At 40.5% G+C, this 20,750-nt stretch overlaps 1 protein-coding gene across 4 annotated transcripts in view; it reads right to left on the bottom strand.

Moving 5' to 3' along the window:
* Positions 1-1,602: 1,602 nt before the first annotated feature.
* The window catches only part of PPP3CA (protein phosphatase 3 catalytic subunit alpha), a 182,757-nt gene continuing 163,609 nt past the window's right edge, over positions 1,603-20,750 (bottom strand). Inside the window, exons 11-15 of one of the 4 annotated variants that reach the window (XM_081020323.1) lie at positions 16,742-16,768; positions 13,478-13,562; positions 11,334-11,431; positions 7,520-7,549; positions 1,603-3,333 (exon numbers count right to left, since the gene is read on the bottom strand). In XM_081020323.1, coding sequence (XP_080876449.1) covers positions 3,137-3,333; positions 7,520-7,549; positions 11,334-11,431; positions 13,478-13,562; positions 16,742-16,768 — 437 coding nt within the window. In that variant the 3' untranslated portion in view covers positions 1,603-3,136. The remainder of the gene's footprint in view (positions 3,334-7,519; positions 7,550-11,333; positions 11,432-13,477; positions 13,563-16,741; positions 16,769-20,750) is intronic. The other 3 variants (XM_081020325.1, XM_081020324.1, XM_081020326.1) reach the window with 3 other exon arrangements.

Below are 20,750 nucleotides of genomic sequence, written 5' to 3'. Positions count from 1 at the left end.
CACTGGGTGACCTTAGGCTGGTCATTGTCTCTTAGCCTAACCCACCTGTCAGGGAACTGACATCGGAGCTAGAGGCGGAGGGAAGGCTCTCAAATGATGCTGGAGAAGGGCCCAGCAGGGAGAGAGGCAGCTCCGCAGATGGGGAAGCAAATCAGCGCTACACCAGGGATAAGGAGGGGCTGATGGGGGAATCGGCGAGAGGGCTCCAGGACTCTTCACCGGACACCAGCGGGGAGAGCACTGGTCCCCCGCTACCCACGCCCACCCTGCGCAGAAGACTTCTGCGCAGAGAGAGTAGGAGGAGACTGGGTGTCAAACAACTTCTTTGTTGGAAAAGATTTAAGAAACCCCCACTGACGGATTCTGCTAGCGACTGAGGCAGCCACGAAGTGAAGGGCTGCCCAGACTGAAAGGTTTACCAAGGCAACAAAGCCTGGAGAGGCGGCAACTTACGCACGAGCAACCCATACTCATTATACCACCTCACAGGGTTGTTGTGAGGATGAAGTGGAAGGGAGATAACCACGCACACTGTGCCTTTAGCCCCTTGGAGGAAAGGTGGGCTATAAATGTGATATATAAATAATAAAATAAATGGGGGGGGGCGCGTAACTTGTGGAAGTAGCAGCACAAATAGTCTGTGTAGCAAAATCAAACTGCTACCATTCAAGCAAAGGGAATCAACACATGAATTTTCCGAACTGTTCGTAATTATGACTGGTGCAGGTAGGTGGGTGTTGCAGGAATGGGCAAAAGAGATCTTGCATCTAGGACACAGTGTAGGTTGAACGATCCGCTGGGACGTGTTTGAAAGAAATGGTCCAGACATTCCACCCTCCTTTGCCAAAAGCTGATCAGACCTGCAAAGGACAAGCAGCTTAATGATGTGGAAGAAACCACCTCTGGAGCGAAACCCCCAAAGTGAAAGGCATCTTTCTTTTGCTACAATGGAAGTGTGAAACAACTTGAGAATCTCCTTTTTATCCCAAGGCGTTCCCTATGATTTTGCAAGTAGGGCTACCAGAATGTGCATAAGCAGAGGGGAAGGGCTGTGGCGGTAGACCTTGTGCTTTGCATTCTGAAAGCCTCAGGTTCAATCCCTGTCATCTCCAGATAAGGATGAGGAAGACTCCTGGCTTGATCGGCCCCTGAAGAGCTGCCACCAGTGTCAGCAGTACAGTGGACACTCGGGTTGTGAATGTGATCTGTGTGGGAGGCACGTCTGCAACTTGCAGCTTCCGCAACCCGCAGCGCCACGTCCGTGCATGTGTGGATTGCGATTCAGCGCTTTTGTGCATGCACTGAAACCCGGAAGTAACCCGTTCTGGTACTTCCGGGTTTCGGCACCCCGAAAACGAGCAACCTGAAGCATCTGTAACCCGAGGTATGACTGTACTCAGCTAGATGCATCAATGTTCTGACATGGTACAGGGAAACTTCTTCTGTTCCTTTAGCCTCACTTAAGTCATGCATACCTGAATGCAGGGATTGCTACCTAGTATATGCAACAGACAAGGCAACGGGGTGAGAGCCTCCTACCCCCATGGTGAGGATTAAACACATAATAGCATGCTCCAGAGATTTAGTGTGAGGAGCCATAGGTTCATGCACATTTTTATTGAGTAGTAATATAAAATGCTTTTTTTTTCATTGTTACAAGTGCATGCTTTGATTGCCAACATTTCATAAGTCAAATTACAAAGGCAAGGCTGTAGGCTGTAGTGAATTACTTGGGCACTTATACAATTGTTAAAAAATATCAGTGGACTGCTTTTGTTGGTTTTTCATCTTCCTTTAAGAATGAACCAGTTGTAACCCGTAACTGATATACAAAGGGAAAAAAGTGAAAAAATTACACGGTTTGTGGCACATGACAGAACGTAACAAAATGACTAAACCATCATGACATTAACAGTTATCATGCATTTAGTTTCACATGTAACTACAAACTTAGTTTAAATTTCACAAGGTTTGCTAAACATGCTAACCATCGATATGTGCACTGACAAGCTTATATTAAAAACTTTTAAGAATACTCTCCCCCTTAGATTTTTCAAAGCTTTTTTTTTTTGATTACAAAATTTCAAAGGCATTAGCATTTTCTTTTTAGAGAATATAAAGTACGCCAGTACATACATTTCCAGTATAAGTCAGACCACTAAGCGCATTACAGTCCCATACAGGCCTATACAGCCAATTTTTTTTTCTTAAAAAACATGCATAGGCAGATTTTTACAGAATATAGATGCTTTCACTGCACTTAATATGGTGTCTTGTTCACTATACTTAAAAATGCACCACTCATAAATATTTAAATTCAGCAAGCCACAACCAAGACTTGATTTACCAAAAAGAAAAAGAATAAAGAAAGGATTCCTAAATATAAACAGCAAAAAGAAAAGAAAAAAGGAGTATCATTATTCCAGTTTTATTTTCCTTAAAAACTTAAAAGAAAAGATTTCTCACTGCCAAATTAGTTAAGGTAAATGTTATATTTAAAGAAGGGCATTCAAGCACACTAAAGAAACCTGAGGTAAGCATAATCTGTACAAAATTAAACTGTCCTTTTTGGCATTTTTAACAAATTTGCAACTTTTTTTTTTAAGATTGCCTAATTTATTTTTTTTAAGATAGCCATCGTCTGACAAGAGTAGCAAAACATTATCAATAAATAGTCTCCTTATTTAGTTTGTACATCACTTTGTTAAAAATGTTTTTGATGTTGTCCATGTTTAGTGCTGCAACTGTAAACGTACAATAGTTAGTAAGAAATCAGACAAAATTGTCATGTCCAGTAACATAATAAAAGGCCTTTCAGTTAACATATCGAGAAGTTTCCAATGCAGTAGGAAAACATGTTCATTCCCCTAACTTTGCAATATATACCAGCATTAGCTTTCATTTAGTTTTCTACAAGCATTTTAAAGGCATATCCAAGGAGGCGTTGAACCTCCACCCCCCACCCACCAAAATAAAGTCTACTATCTCTTCTTAGATGATATTGTAAACTGAATCCAACACCTGGCCCCCAGAGCAAGTAAGCTATCATCAGAGGCAAGAACATCCCACTGCTGATATGCAGCAATCCCATCATGCCCTGCAGCTCAAAAACAAAAAAATCACAAGTTGGAAACGGTCACTGAATATTGCTGCTATTACTGCCATTACTGTCAGTGCCATTAGTCTCTGAGGAGATTGCCTTGTTGATGGAGTTAAGGTTGGCATCGGATGGCATGGCATCTCTGCGAGGGGGCATCCGTTCGTTAATCCGGTCCAAGCCTTTGGCTTCTTCAAAGCTCGTGATCTTATGCTGCGGCGAGAATCCTTTGATAGCTACACAGAGAATTGGGGGGGGAGGAAAAACAAAAATAAAAACAGAAACAGAAACAAACAAACAAAAACAAAACAAACAGAGAGGAAAGGAAAGTCAATGGCGACAAAGTGTTGGCATTTTATCAGCTTACTGAACAGTCAACTGAGTTGAGAAATTCCTTCACGGTGAAGAAAATAAAATGACAATGCGATTAAAGCTTCTGGATGGATTTGGAAACAGCTAGAAAGTAGATAGCCAATGTATCTTGAAAGTTTAAGATGCTCCCAACAAAATTCAATTCTGACATTTTATTTGGTGGTTCGGTGTGGAATGAACTTTTTTTCAGGAACAAGTAGTGCTCACAGAAAAATAACAAACTAAAATCTCCTGCCTTAAAAGTGTAGGGTCCAGTTTCACACATATTGGTGCAGTGAAGCCATCACAGTATTTTCTGCCCTGTCAACTGCATGTAGTGAATGTATGCCTCCTTGTGGTGGCAACTAAATTACAAAAGGAAGCTGGTTTGCTGTTGCAAACGGCAGCTCCCACATGTGTCTGTACGAACAAAAGCACTGGCTTGAAACTGGGAATGCAAAATAATCTTGCAATGACTTTAGGGTATTAAAAGAAAATGTCTGAACTGGTCTTGAGTGATAAATGGTTTCGATGTCCTCATAGTCTCATTCGAGATAGAATTCTTGTTGATTTCCAAGGGAGATTTGTTGTTTACTTTGGAATAGGCAATGCAGGATGAATTTAACAGCAGAGCAGCTGTCAAGAGGCTTCACAGAAATGATGAAACATTCAAAACTATAGGTTGCCCTAGAACTCTAGTTTGTGGCCTTTCAATAGCCATATTTCCAGGCGTGCCAACCTCATTGCAGAGGTTGTATGATGCTAAATGAGGACTTAGGTTCTCCTTTTAACAAGCTTTGCTAACCAGCTTCAAACCTTGGTTAAGATTCCTGCCTAAAAACTAGGACTCTGGTTAATCTTCACCCCAGTCAACATCATGGTTGATGTTATTATTTGGAAGGGGGATGGAGAGCAGTGGCAAGCTATCCAATGGTCCACTCCCTTAATCCTGGTAAACAGATTGTTCCCATTATATAGGAAGCTGGATTTAGTGTTTATGAAATTCACCATACGAGGATACCCTTATAATGCATTAGACAGAAGGTCCTCAGTGTCTTCACTACAGAAGAAATGATCATACACTACTCAGGAACAATAACCTTCTCTGTCAGCCCTAGAGCACTACAGGATAATCTGGTTAAACTGCAGTAATTGAGTGTGACATGGATGCTGAATATCATTCTTTTTGGCGTATCTGTCCTTCTTAACTTTGAAAGTGTAGGAACATAGGAGCCAGTAAGTGAATTTAAAAGTCAATGAACTTGCCCTTCAGCAATGACATTAGGAGTTCCACATTGATCTCACTAGGTATTTCACATACTCAATGAAAGGGGGAAAAAAATTCAAGGGGCCTGATGCAATTCCATCATTTCAGGGGCTTACTTTAGAGTGTTCAAAACAAAAAAGGGGAAGGGCTCTGGGCAGCAATCCAAGAAACAGGCTTAACTTATTGGTTGCTGTTAACCCTTGGTGTGTTCCCCACCTCTTATTTTAGTAAATATATATATATAAATTGAACAAATATATATATTTCAAGAATGTTGGTTATGTTTCTTTCTGCTGGGTTTCTTAACATGCAAGATAGCCAAGATGGTCAGTTAGTACCAGCAACATGGGGAGAGAATACTGGGAGGGCGTGAGCAAAAAGGAGGGAGTTGGAAAGTGAATTTGCTCTTTGGTTTATCTGTCAAGAGGTATAATCAATTTTGTTCTCCATTAGGGAGAAAGCATAATCCTTTCTGAATTTTGAGATGACATCCCCCCGCCCCTCACATTTCTCCTTGAAGGCAAAGTCCCTGGTACTATTAAACCACTTGTGTTGAATTTTGTGGCAAGGACAAATCCTCTCATGCTGACATTTTGCCAACCACTGCTGTGGAAATATGGACTGCAGACAGATACAGAGGACCAATTCCCCTTCCCCCCCATGTGGTGATTTCTTTTTTTGCTAGGTGGAAACCACTGCATACTGGGCCATCTGAAGGGGTGGAACATAAAGATGGCTTTGAGGCTATCATGGCTTCTGGGGGAAAAAAATCAACAATTTAAGTCAGTGGATTGGATCCAAAGAGCTGTGAGCGGTTCCATAAAATGTGTGCAAGGTTTCCACATAATGCTAGAACAGATAGGGCCTTATTCTTCAGCTGGAACAAGAGCTTGTGCAAGTAGAATAATAGTGGAACACTTGTAGAGAAGAACGCTTGCACACTTTTCTCAAGGAAGAGACCCTAGTGTAAAATGGCCCTTCCGTGAGTTGAAGATGCCTCCTGCATGTGGAAGGGTATCTTTGGATCCACTCCAAAATGCTTAATCTTTGCATGTTGGACCACTTCAGACAACATAGTTTGCTGTGGAATCTACCACCCTTGGTTGTCTGGAGACTTCCCTTCACCGCTTGCAACCCACATGTTCCCACCTATTCCCCACAAATTTCATATAGGTTTCATACTAGAGATAACTTGAACAAAGACTCATAGCAGAACATTCAACCCCGGCCCTCTTAAAAATTCACCACAGTGCTGTCAATTTTGATCCAGTCCTTTGACGTAGGTGTATAATGAATGGCAATGTGAAGTGTACGGCAGTTTAATTTTGCAGGATGTTCAGCTGTGATTGGATGTATGAACACCTAGACTCCGTCAAAGGCCTGCACAGGCCCCTAGTAAACACTTGTTTATGTAAACAGAATCGTTATTAGATTTCCCAAAGGCGATAGCTTTTCAGATCAATCAATCAATCTTTGGTTACAGTGCAATGTAATGATCAATAAGAAGTTTAACTTGAACAACGCATCTTCCCAAAATGGGCTGCACATCTTGGTGTCAAGCAGACATATTTATACACCTTTGTGCTGAAGAATGTGCTCTGCTGCAGTTGCTGGTCAGACAATGATTATTAGCAGTTTACATTGAGAAGTAATACTAAAAACACAACACAGTCACAGAAATCACAGGAAAAAAAACAGCCAAACTGTCAACAAGAATGCACATTGCAGAGTAGAATTTGCCAACAGGAATAGAGAATTCCAACATAAATAGCAGCTCACTCACTGCTATTTAGAAAGCAGTTGTATTTTCTCTTACTTATTGCTAAGAATTTTGTTCACTCCTGTAACAAAAAGATCAAAAAACAGATAGGGCCAAAATGGCAGTCTTACTCCATGCCAACAGAACTAATGACTAATGATTTTTTTCTTCTTTTTTTTGGAAAAAAACTCATGTTTTAGGGGGGCAAGAACAAAATACAACTGAGTAATTTTTTGGTTTTGTTTTAAAGGGGAACTTTTGAGAGTCTTCTTGCAAAACAATTTGAATTGCTAATTTAATCATCATGTATAGAAATATTTCAGTATGCATTTGGAGATCTATTAACTGTACAATTAGCAAAATTGTTTTAAGAGCTGAAACAAACGGATCCCTGAGAAAGGCAGCTTGAAGTTTTGCATTCAATATCTTCGACAGTAATTCATTTGTGCTGGTAGTCATTTGAAATGGTGTTGGTTTTAATAGCTACATTAGAGAAAATTCCCAAAACTTGCAGGGAAAAAAACCTCCTAACATCTCCCATTGTTTTAATATTTTCCCCCTAAAGGGACATTTTAAAATATGCTAAATTACAGTGAAGACTCGTTCAAAAATCACTTTCACTAGAGACCTCAGCAAAGGGAGAACCCCATTCAACTTTAGCATTCTCTTAATTTTCAGATATATCTTAAGGTGACATGGGGAACTGATTGATCCCCTTAAGGGAAACGTGTTTGTTTGTCAAATGGCTTTTACTAAAGTGCTGCCATGCCCCCTTTGAGTTGCAAGCTTTCTTATCCTTGTGCAATACTGATTCAGCACTTTAAGCTTAATGGACACAGATCAGAACATCGCTGCAACTTTAAGAAACAACACCAACAACAAAAGGAACACTTTCCCCTTTAAAGCAAGTAAACTTAGGTTAATACTGAGCCACAATTGTTAGCTCAACACCCACACACTCTATACAAGCTACAGCAAAAATGAATACACCCAGCAGAGCCCTTCTCTGTTGTAACAACAACAGAAAGGGGTCTGGCCAATTTACCTTCATCAGCCTCAATAGCCTCAACAGTAGCTGAAGAGAAGAAAGGGGTAGCAAAACGAATGAGAAAAATGAGCAGAGGATTTAACTCTAAGAACAAGTCAGTGAATAGCAAAGGAGCTAGTACACTTGAAGGTTACTGTAAGTGCTGGATTTTGACACAGAAGACAACATAGAATGCTACACACAAAACAGACACAGGTATCGTAATTTGCAGGCAATAGATTTCTTTTTTTTATGTTTTGGGGGGAGAGAAGTGAAAGATACTCATTTGTTCTTAAATATCTAATAAAATAAAATAGCCACATGGATTAAATTGAAATGCTATACCGTATTGTTCATAAAATATACAAAGTTGACGGTATAAAAGGGTGGCTGCAACACTGAATGGGGCAGTTTAGATTGCAGAGTGTCCAGTAAGACATATCGTGGCATTAAGCCAGCAGACGAAAGTACCGGCAATGCAGATCAGCAAAATACTGAAGCACTCTTTGGTCAGCAGAAGGACTAAGGGAAAAGATGGTTTCTGATAATTTGGGGAAATACTTTCCTTTTCTCCTGGATGCATTTTTTTTTTTTAAAAAAACATACACTAAAGAAATACTGAAAAGAGCTTTCAGTGTTCAATATTTTATTTGTGGGTTTCCTTGTTTAGAGTGGCACAGAACACCATCTTTTCAAGTGATCTATACTGTAATTTTTTTTATTAAAAATATGTTTTAATTTTATTTAGATCTGAACCACTGGCAGAACGACTGACCATTTCAAAGTTGCTGGTAGTATAGCATAGATTTCAAACCACCATGGCCTTTTAAATAGGGCTTAAGAAGCATTTGCAAACAGAAATGAACAAAGAAGTTAATATTAGAAATGCATTGTTACATTATAGCTTAAATGTCTTTTTGACAGCCAGATGCACCTAAATCCCCATTGGTATTAAGTATGGCAGCAAGGAATCCTATCTGCCCATAGAGAAACATACTGGCCTGGGTCTGGTTTAGAATGTTGCATTTTTTGTAGTTGCAAAGATTAATATGGACTGAGATCAGTGGAATCTCATCAAGTGTCATCTTGCATCAAGGACAAGTTCCCCCATGGAATCTATAGCCCTCGGGTGCAGCAAATAAGGTAACTCAATAACCAAAATAAATATGCATAATAAATAAGAAAGAGGAAAGAGACAATAAAACTTAAGATGGGAAAAAGGATCCAAATCAGCACAATACACTAAAAGAATGGTCACTAAGAATGTACACATTTCACACAATATATTGCTCATATTTTCTGTTAATACATAGGACAGTCGGCAAAATGTGCTTAACAGAAACTATGTAGATTTCAGTATATTTGGTGAATGGTGCAAGGTGTTAACTAATGGGTTGTGTATAGTAATGTTTCACTAAGCTATAATACTGCAGTATGAGGAAATTTCCCAATAGCCAGGCTTTTGGACAATCTGACAGAAGCAATTGTATCAAGACAACAGTGGGGTTTTTGGGTTTTTGGTGGGTGATAAAATTCTATGAATGTCAAGGGACTAATAATATGAAGCAAGTCCCTTATGTGCCTCAGTAATTCCATTAGTGTGACAAACACACTTCGGTCATCATATTGCAGCATTTACAAAGCAGAACGTTACCATATGTGTAACACACAAGCCACCAAAAAGAGAGTTTACCACAGAATACCTGAATCTTCTAGATAAAGAGAAAAAGAGACAGAAAGGGGGGAAAAATACAGGAAAGAAACTCCAGGAAAGAAATGGGAAAGTTAGAGGCTGAGACTGAGTTATTGAAAAGGCGAATCTCCATGTGTCACAGTTAAAAGCTACATCATAATTATGGTTGGACACTCATGGGTGCATGTTACATAATAGTAAAAACAGAAAACAGTTAATACATTAAAATATTTGACTGTGGCTCCTTACTTCAAGAGGAAAATTCTACTAGCTATAGCGCGGCTGCATAACTCATACAAAATATGACTTGAAACAGTAAGTGAGAGAAAGTGCCTACGTGCTTGCATATACAGCAAGACCACCATTAAAATGTTCTTCCCTTTATTCAAGTAAATTGTGAGTCTGCCGTATGTGGCATTAGTTATTCACAAGCCATTAGTTATTCACTGGCCCTCAGAAACTGAATTCCAGTTACAGAATTCCAATACTGCAGTTCTCCATGAAGAAGAGAAAATGAAGAATGTAATTTGGTAGTTATCAGCTGGCCTAAGGGAGGATTGGCATGTTGGCCAATAATTTGCAGTTTTTCCACATACGCAGTGTCTGCCATTTTTGTAAAGGGAGAGAGGTCATGCTCAGGAAGTTGCTTCCATACACTGAAAAGCAGACTTGCATGCTTGCAAGCACAATGGATGGGAAAGAAAGCCTTCGCAAGCTTTGAAAGATGGGATTCTCAAGCAGAGAACCTTCTTCCCACCCTCTTTATCCATGGCCTTTAGAAGCTGTCAACTAAGAAGTTAGACAGGGCAGATGAGTTTCACTCCAAGCCTGATCCACTGTATTTGGATTCAGGTTGCCTGGGTCTCTGGAGCAGGTGGGGAGGCAGACATGTCTTGGGAGGGGAAGCTCAGGTCACTTACTTGGAGCTTTAGCTACTGCCTGGCATTGCCTGCTTGGCATTATGCTCCCTGGCTTGCTCCAGTATTCTGCTTGTGATACAGTATAATGAATGATGTACCAGCAGCAGGCCCCTCCCTGCAATGGTGCCTGGCCTACCTGACTGCAGGCTAAGGTGGGAGGCCCAACGGCAGCAGAGGAAACCTGAATAAAGCACTGGGCTCACTGCATTATGAGGAAACGAAAGCGGTTGCTGCACTGGTGGGTCCAGATGCATGAATTCAGCACAGGACCTGCCCTGCAGCTGACTTGTTCTCATTTCTGCCATTTAAATCACCCCATAATGTAGTTCCTGTGAAAGACTCTTTGGGAGTTGCATTGATGATAAGTTAAAATGGTGGATGCACTGGCAAACATGGGGCATTACATTTCTGTCCATGCCAGGCCCTCCCTCCATTAATAATAATAATAATAATAATAATAATAATAATAGGTGGGGGCAAACTGGGAAATACAAATGTCACTGGTACCACCTACTTTCACGGGATCCCAGCTTTTGCCTGAATATGTTGTGGATGGGGACTACTTCTAATACTTCTAAGGGAAGTGGTTTGAGAACTATGCAAGAAGGAAAACCTATTCACATGCAGTGGATATGCCCCGGCTTTTGTAAAGTTAAGCTGCCAGAACCAAGATAGATATGTTTTTAAGCTATCACAGTAAGCTGGTGCAAGCCTCAATTAAGTTCCTCATGCCAATGCCAAAGGCTTATGCATGGATCTCCACTAAATGTGGTTTAACCCATCCTAAATGAGTGGGGTCAGGGAGCAGCTTGGCTGTGTATGCGTGTGTGTGTGTGTGTGTATACACACACACACACACACACACACACACACACACACACACACAAACCCCAGTCATTTAGCTGAGTCTTTACCTACACATGAGGCAGCACTATCCCAGAAAAATAGCAGAGATGATTTTGCCCTTCATATGTGTAACTCTCCCCTATATATCCAGAGTCACCCCCTCCCTTTAAATATTGCCAGGTATTGCAAACAGGAGTTGCGTGCATTTATTTAGTTTGGTTTTTCAGCCAAATTTTGTGAGCCAGCTTCTAGTCACTCTGTGGTCTCTCTCTCTCTCTTCTTGAAGAGACTGCATTTATATAGCGGAAAGGAATTCTGTGCTTTAGCAGCTGAATTTATGTACACCATAGCACACATTCACAAACATGCTTACCGCTTTGCAGAGTTTGTTTTCCTCCAGAGAGCACCCCACTGGGCAGCATTCCGGTTGGGGTCAACCCTTTCAGTGTCAGCACGCTCTCACTCTCTTCCCTGGTAGAAATAGGATGAAGCAATGTCAATTGCAGCCAGCAACTTAGGTGGTCAGAAAGAAGAGAAGGGAAGAGCTAAGCACTTCCTCATTGTTTCTAGATCCAGCTCCAGCTGAGGGACACCCTTCCCTTCCCTCTGGTAACATCTTTATTCATTTATATCCCACTTTTATTTTGTCATGGAACCTAAGGTGGAGTGCATGTGGTTCCCAGGCAGTCACCCATCCAGGCACTGACCAGACCCAGAACCGCTTTCTTTTAGCAAATCTAAAGCTCATGTGGCCACAGACCATACCCTTGTTACATTTTTATAATACATGAATTGTATCCAAAGCAGCACTAAGTAACTCAGGACAGAAATAAAGGAAGTACTTTTTCACAACAGCGCAAAGTTAAAGTATGGAACCGACTCTCACAGGAGACAGTGATGGCCACCAACCTAGATGATTTTAAAAGAGGATGAGACAACTTCATGGAGAAGAGGGCTTCTGGTGGCTACTAGCAACGATGTCCAGGCTCTGCTTCCACAGCTGCAAACAGCAATGCCTCTGAATACCAGTTGCTGGAAACCACAGGAGGGGAGAGTGCTCTCGTGCTCCTGTTTTGATTGCTGGTTTCCTACAGGCATCCGGTTGGCCACTGTGAGAAGAGGATGCTGGACTAGGTGGGACACTGGCCTGTTCCACCTGGATCTTATCTTCTTAAATCCTTGTATGAGCAGAACAACTTGTGGAATAGGACTGCCTTCCCCTCCATGTGCCCACTAAATCTGTTATGGCTGTTCCCTAACCCCCTGGAGCAGATGTGAGGATGGCGCAGCAAGCACAGAGGGCAAAAAGTTGTACAAGTGGAAGTTGTCCACTGTGTGCAATTATTTAGTTGGATGCCACTTATGTTGCTATGTATTGGATTTTTTTGTACTGCTGTAAGCCACTTTGGATGCAAATTTAGGCCTAAAAGGCAGGATACATATATAATAAATAAAGCAACTGGTCCCCTACCTCCTATTTCTAATACAGCCATACATTGGATCCCAAACACCTTGTGACTTGAATGTTTTGGCTCCTGAACGCCGCAAACTCAGAAGTGACTGTTCCGGTTTGTGAACGTTCTTTGGAAGCTGAATGTCCGATGTGGCTTCTGATTGCGTGCAGGAAGTTCCTGCAGCCAATCAGAAGCCGCGCCTTGGTTTTCAAATGTCGAATGGACTTCCGGAATGGATTCCGTTCAACAACCAAGGTATGACTATACTGGGATAAGGAGTAGCAAAGTCATGAGAAACACATATTCCTGACTGCTTTTTAATGCAGACTTCCTTGGCAGAGGCCTGCTATTAAGATTAAACTTCCAATTTATTCTTATTTAACACCTTGTTGGCACATCTTTGATAGCCATGCAGGCTTATTTTGTCGAGATATCAACAACCTGATGTATTTGCATTTTAATGAATTTGCCAGGTATGCATACTTTGCATGAGCTCACATGGCTATATTCTGATGAGGATTATAACCATTTGGAATTTCCGTTGTGTGCTGTGGCTTGGAACCCAATGATTCCATCTTCTTTGTGATTTATGACAGCATTAGATGTTTGGTGGTTTGGCATGAGCTTGGAAATCCTGGTTGCTCCTGAATGGCTGGCTGCAAAGCAGTAGGGAGGAAGGCCAAATTTAGAGACATAGGAACATTGAAATTTGCCTTATACCAATTCAGATCACTGGTCCATCTAGCAGTTTTCTCTGGATGTTGAATGTTACTTTATTTGATGTAGGTTGCGTATTTTAAAGTTATGTTTTATGATCACATTTTTGTATTGCATTAGATTGTTTCTTCAGCTTGTAAACTGCCTTGGGTATTGTAAGATAGAAAGACGGTATACAAATTAAAAGTGATGATGGTGATGATGATCCAGGCTACATTCTGGATGAAACAGAACCAGTTTGAGGGAATTAAAAACAAAGCTTTCAAATGGCGAGTGCCTCAACAGAGAAGCAGCATTTTAAACCACCTTGTCATCCTTATAATAAACAGTAGCAAAGAAGTCATACCTCAGCACAGAGAATACTCGAGCCATTTTGCCTATTGCCCGGATCTTGTTCCTTATAACTTCTTTCCGAGCTGCGGCTGTGGCACCTATCAGGGGGAAAAATAATAATAAACATGAAGAATTATAATGTTTAGTAGTTAGTAATGATAAATTTTGAGTATTTTTTCTAATGCTTTGGCAGCCTGGCTTCTCAGTTGAGAAAGATATCTCAACACCACAGAATTAGACCATTTAAGCCTCCCATGCCAATGTGGTTGTTCGGGACCACAGCAGTTGTCCGCAATATTGGAAAAACCCTTTCAGCAAACCAAAACTCCTTTATACTCCAAATATCCCAACAATTATAGGGTTAGTTGTCTCCTTCCTTCCTTCCTTCCTTCCTTCCTTCCTTCCTTCCTTCCTTCCTTCTTTTCTAAAAATGAAAATTTAACTTACTAAGCAATCCCAACTTATCCCTATTGAAACAAATGGGAAAGAGAAACTATCAAGTGCCTAATTGGGCCCATTCTATTCCTACCGAAATGTCAAAGCTAGGGTACAAAACACCTTAGCATTTTGCCTCTATTGGAAGTTCGGTTTCTGCCCCCGCCCCCCAATACCTTCCTGTGTATACAAAAACCAACAACAAAACCACTACAAACCACTGCAGGGAGCCTGTGGAAGTCTAGGAGTAAATTTTTTATCCTTGGGGCTTAACTCATCTCCAAACTGCCTTTATCTTGACCCAGCAGTTAAAATATTTTCAAAGTGCAAACTTGCAATAGTGAATTCTTATTTCTAATGTTCTGAGTGAGGAATACTGAGCACCAGCTCAGACTTAGGAACCAGCAATCCTCACTGCAGAAATAAATACACTCAAGCCTTCACCATCCACTGCAATTTGACAGGGAGTGCCTGCGACTGCATACCACTGGGGCTGATTCAGGACGTTTTGTTGACTCCCCATTCCAGGTACAGAACACCCCTCCTGACTGGCAGCTGAATCTTACACAGGTGGTAGGACAGTGTTCTCCACCACACCTGAGGAAAACAGGCTAGTTTAAGGGCCTCAGGGTAGACATTAAGGCCAGCAAGAAGCAAGCTCTGCTTGTACTGGGGCCCAGAGCTCAAGAGGGACATCAGGAACAGTCTGCAGCCGCTCTCAACATCTGCCGCCTGAGGTTGCTGCCTCACTTTGCCTAATACTAAGGCCAACCCTGCGTACTAGGGGGACTGAGATAGTTATCAAATCTAACTCCTAACTGTCCTGTGCCTGCAGATTTTGATTTCAAGCACATAATGAAAGGTTTCACTGCATCTTATGCCATAAAGTTTACAACAGAATGGGAGAGGAAACAAGTGCATCACAAAATAATCCTGCAATTGGTTTCTAGAAGTTTTCATGTCTCAACTTTGAAACAAATACAAAAAAAAAATATTGTTGGCATATCTGAGAAGCAGCAAACATAAAATTTTTTACATTTGAAGTATTTAAAATTCCTATACATGTTATTTTAAGTGGTGGGGTTATTTTGGAGGGTTTCAGAATCTTGGTCAGAAAGGGAAATGAGGCTTTTCTCTCACTGTTGTACCAGAAAATGCAAAATGATGCAATATCTAGGGTGCAGCAGTGAGGAGGGGAGATGATGTGTGTGTTTTAAATAAGAGTGCACTGACTTTAGCAATTAAAAGTGGCTAGTAATTAAAAATGGTTAAGAGAGGCCTGACAGCGATATCACGTGTATCAGATATTAATCAAACAATGATCCAATAGAATTCAATCTATTTTGAGTTCCTGTTCAACTTAACAATCAGATTTTATAGTCTTGTTTTCTTTTAATGATCTGCAGGGTGATAATTTGGGCCCTTAGGTATAACATAGAAACTAATGATTTAAGTGTTGAATAATAAACACATAAATGATTCTATGAAATAACAATAATAATTTCAAAGTAGGTAAATAATCAGAAAATATCATTTGTCAGAGGTACAAAGGACAGGTTTGGGGAACAGGATTTATTAGCACATGTTAATTTTTAATTGGCAGGTGAAACACAGATTCAAGGGAGCAAACTCTGTAATTGTTTAACCATAAAACTAGAATATGGGGAAATACTATATAGGAAAAGTGGAACACATTGAGTGGTACCACAAGGCAAGAAAATGATAAAGACAAGAGACTGTCTCTGAAAGGTATATAGTGGGGGAAAGGGAAAAACAAGAAAAGAACATAAATACTTGTAGGAAAAAGGAGACAAGAAATGTTGCAGAAAATTAAATCAGTATAAGTAAAGAATGTTATATAGCCCTTAGATTTACATAATTTTGTCAGCTCAAGCAAGCTTCTTCCCTCCATAGGTATTATCATATCTTTTAAGTTTCCAAAACAAATGTCTGCTGCTTGTATTGAAATGTACCTAAGTTAATGCCTATTAATTTCAATGGGTCAGCTCAGAGATTGACTAATGTTGGAATTACCATTTAGAAATAGTTAACAAAATTTTATGAGCAAATTCCAATTCTATATAGTCTCCACGACATTCATTCAGCATTAAAAGCCGTTGCACTCATTTAGTTTCAACACCATCTTCCTATGCAACATGGAACAGTGCAAACCGACAAGGAAGATGCCTGAGGCAATGGGCTCAGTTCATAAGAAAGAGCTGGACCTGGTCCCTCAGGCATTCTGATGCTACCAAATGCTTAGAAAAGAAATATGACACACTGGCAACACTTTAGAAGGTTCACAGCAAGTTGAAGGCCCAAACTGCAGCTTTGTCCCATTCATGAATGAAATGTACAGTGCAATTTAAAGCTGTGCTCAGGCAGGAGGTGCTGATTCCACCACACCCCTTCATTCCTAATATGTCCCTCCATGCAGGGTGGAGGGTCTGCTCAAACTATAGCAGTTGGTGGGGAAGGGCTAGATACCTCCAGGCCATATGGCCCTTTCAATTGCCTATCCTGATTTAAATGTGAATGGGGCAAACATGCCTTCAAAGGCATAGATCTGTCATGGACGATCACATGTAGCTTAATCCTTACCAAAGTAAATGCAGTGATTTTCCTGACTCTAGCTAGAGAATGTGCTCACTTTCAAGCATTTAAGGTAAGTGGGCACTAGTGTTCAGTCCAGAGCCAAGACTGTGGCAGAATCAAGCATTGGTGCTAAATGGGAGGGATCACAGTGGCTGATATGAAGAAGGAAATTCCTGAAAGTTAGCACTTGGGAAAAGTCACACAAGAGCAAATTAAATGTAAGCCTTTCTTGCCCATTTAATAATACCTTTCTTCTGCGCATAAATAGGATCTTCTTATGATATTCCAAAGGGGGGAAAAGAAACAGATCAGTGAAGATTGCAGATTTTTTTTTTAAAAAAAAAGGGGGAGGGGAGGCAGAGGAGGAAAGTATAAAACACGACAACATCAATGGGAAAGCAATGCTTAAGTAATTCTGAAAAATAGAAAAGAAACAAAATTAGGCAGGGAACATCAAGAAGGAATGGAAAAAACAGTGATGAGAAGAAAAGCACTCTGCAGCTCAAAGCCTTGTTAGTAACTTGTGCAATAAACTAAAATGCAGCAAGACAACCACAAGGCTGGCCTATTATTGGCCACGGTGCTTGGGGCATGCAACTTCTTTTTAAAGGGGATCAACCTTTACATGTTAACCAGGGGAAGAGGAGAGGAGCATGTATATGTATGGATTTGTACTCATCATGGCATTTCTGCCATGTAAAAGACAACCAGCATGGAGCAGTGGTCAAAGTGGGGGATTAGCACTGGGGAGGTTCATTTGAAACTCCACTGAGCCACAAAGCTGACTGGATGCCCTCGGGCATGTCACTATCTCTCAGCCTAACCTACCTCACAGGGTTGCTGTAAAAATAAAATGCAGGGTAGAGCACGTGCATGCACTAGGAGAGGGGGATTGACTGCATGGGCCCAAGACATAATGAATGCCTTGTTGAGATGTGGGATGGACTTCCCCCAGTAAAATAGCACTTTGGACTCTAATTATCACACATGCAACAATCCACAGGGGATTTTGATAACCTACTATCTTTCGCTCACAATGCAATCAACAAACTCCTCAAGATGGAAAACTCACTGCTCACTTTCTAACCAATGTGCTATGCACCAGCTCTAAATCCCTAGCATGTCCTGTCCACTAAATACGTGCCAAGTGCTACAGTTGTATTTCACTGAAATTATACTAAGCAAGAAAAAATTAGACCAGGTTTAATTAAGAAGAAGTGTTTGTCCTGTTGATGCCAGTGCAAAGGACAAATCAAGTCGTTCGCTGTCAAGCCGTCTATCGTAAGTGCATAATTTTAATTAGTGCCTCCTAAGGTTTTTAATCATCTAAGTCAAATTCAGTAAGCCAGGAATGCCATTAATTAGGAAAATAACACATAAAGTGTGAGCTAGTTGTAGAGACTAGTTCAGGTTGCTAGGCAATAGGCAAAGTTGTGTGTGTGTGTGTTTTTTTTAAAAAAACCCAACCAGCATATTGCTTTGTTTTCCCTCCTTAAGAATATTTGATGACAAATACAAGATTAAACCAAAATAAATTTAGATACATTGCATTTATATAAGAATTTAAGTTTTTTCCCTTCCCTTAAAGGAGGCAAATCAATAGGTCAGAACAAATAATCACAGGGCATACTGTCTCAGAAAGCCTATTTTTACTGCTGCTAGACACCAGTCCCTCATCTACACATATTAATTAGAATCAGCAGAGATTCTTCTAAAATAAATGGTAGCTACAACAAGCTATTTGTTTATGACAGTTCCATCAAGAAAATTCTATCTAATCTTATCTATCTATCTATCTATCTATCTAATGCAGTCTCTGCTTTAGTACTTTGATGGGTTGTGATATTAGATCTAATCCAAAACCTAGTTTCACATTATTCTCATTTTTTTAAATGAAAAGTGCTTCTTTCCCCAGCTATCTGTTGTCCTTTTCCACCACTTACTGCCATTGCTTCTCTATACCGTTTTCATCTCTTCTCGGACCATTTGCCCTCGCTGCTATTTAACCTGGCTGTGGCAGCACATGTGATTTTGTTGACAACAGCATGCATCTGGTGTGATGTGATCATAGATGGTTATCATGTGGGATGCCCCAGGCAATCAGGTTAAAAAGCGATGAGGGTTGGGGGTAAGGAAGGCAATGAAGAAGAAAAATGTCACTGAGCTGAATCAGCAGTCAGGGGGCAAAGAATAAGGAATATTATCACAACATGTATAAGGTGGGCTCTTACATTTTAGTAATTAGTTTGGTTGTGGCAAATATGCTTTTTAGCAGATATTGGAATGGGGACAATGCAGATTTTTATCAACAGGCATGACTAGAAGCCAAGCAAGACTGTTGATGAAAAAACCAATTTGGATTGTTTAAGAAATTTGTATCTCTTTGAAAGAAGAGGCACGCTTGAAGTATTCAGGGACTGTCCCCTCCCCTTACAGTTTTGGTTATAAAAGTTGGCATTTTGAGAATGAAACTAAACTTGAGAAGTCCTCCTAGCCTCACAGAAGGCAGGGGGAAAGTAGGAATGGTTTAGAGTTAACGTGTATGCAACCATTGTTAGAAGGAATGTTCCCTCATTCCCAATTATATTCAGTCCTTGCCTCCACACCGGCAGATGGTGAAACTAGCAAGCCTTGTACCCAGTCCTCTGGATAAAGTTAGGCCAGCTTGATGTGACAAACATTATTTTTGCAAAAGTTTCCAGTGTCCCATTTTGGAGGCACCCAAGCTCTTGAATGTGCTGCTTGCCTCACCCTATTTGGGTGTCCAAAGGCTCATGCCATGAGGACAGAGCAGGGAGCCTGCTGTGGTTGTGTGAGACCTGCACGATTTAGAACTGATTCAACAGACTCATGGACAATAGGAGTGGCTGCTAGCCATGATGATTATGCTTTGCCTCCACTGACAGAGGAAGTATGTCTCTGAATACCAGTTGCTGAGAATTTTGATGGAACATTTGCCTATAAATATTACCATTCTTCCAACATTATTTCTTGTGCAAAATCTCACCAAAGTATTGGGATCACACACTCTCCCCTCCTCCTTATACACAGCCAACTTCAGTTCTACTTTTAAAGTATCTCAGTTTCATATAAACTAGGGACTGTGGTTTAAAACAAACAAGGGGATATTCAACCAATCAAATTGTTCAGCAAGTCATCTTCATAACTTATCGTTTGAAGTTGGCATGTTTAGAAACTGACCACTTTGTTTTAAAGGAGAATCATAGTTCACAGGGAGCAACAGAGCAATCCTAACCCTGTCCCTCATAAATAAATTCTGCTAAATTTAGTGGGGATTATCCTGAGGTAAGTGGAATTTAGGATTGAAGGCTAAGTCCCTAATATGTATACTTCAAATTGAATCCTTAGATTCTGTGACAGTAGTTTTTCAGCATTGTCACTAAAGAGAAAGAAGCTACTCTACACCATATGTATTTATGACTTCAGCTTAAGCCACTGCTAAAAATAAGAACGAGTCCTAACAAAAAAGTTTTAGAAAACTTTTAACAAGTCTTCAAGGCAGGAACAAAATCTGTCTCATGCATCTGAGATGAAAATATAGTCTAAGTACAGCAATTAGGGAAAGCAAAAGACATTATATGAAAATTATTCCATTAAAGTACGGGTATTAACTTATTCACAATAAGGTAGAATTTTACATGATATGGTTTATAAAGCATTTGGTACACTATAAGGCCATAGAAATAATAGAAAGCAATACTCTGCCTGCACAATGATGTAAAATTATTAGCTGATACCAAGGCACTTTTGAAATAAAATGCATTATCCCCCATCATAATATATACATGTGGTATGCATAAGATAAAGGCTACCTAGCAGGTTTTCATCTCAAACTTTGAAATCAGTTCTAAGACTGGTTTTATGTTTGTTGGACCTCTTTAGGATGAAGAACCCTATGGCCTTGGCTCTATATCACTGATGGGGTACCCATGACCCTTCAGATGTCACTGAACTACAATGCCTACCATCCCTGGCCACTGGCCATGCTGACTGGGGCTGATGGGAGTTGGAGTCCAAAAACATCTGGGAGGACCACCATTTCTCTATCTCTGCCTTAGATGAATGTTGTTGCCCACCACAGTAAACAGACAGTGGGAATAGGACTGAGCTTCTATATCAATACTATTAAATTAACAATCAGCATTCCAAAACGTACAAGAACCCAATGGCCACCCATTCTTATCTATACTTCCTCTCTGTATTTTATTTTACCTCAGTGTGTTGTAGGTTCCCTC

The sequence above is a fragment of the Podarcis pityusensis genome (assembly GCF_964106645.2).
Source record: "Podarcis pityusensis genome assembly, chromosome: 9".
Taxonomy (NCBI): Eukaryota; Metazoa; Chordata; class Lepidosauria; order Squamata; family Lacertidae; genus Podarcis; species Podarcis pityusensis.
This window is presented reverse-complemented; position numbering and strand designations above follow the sequence as displayed.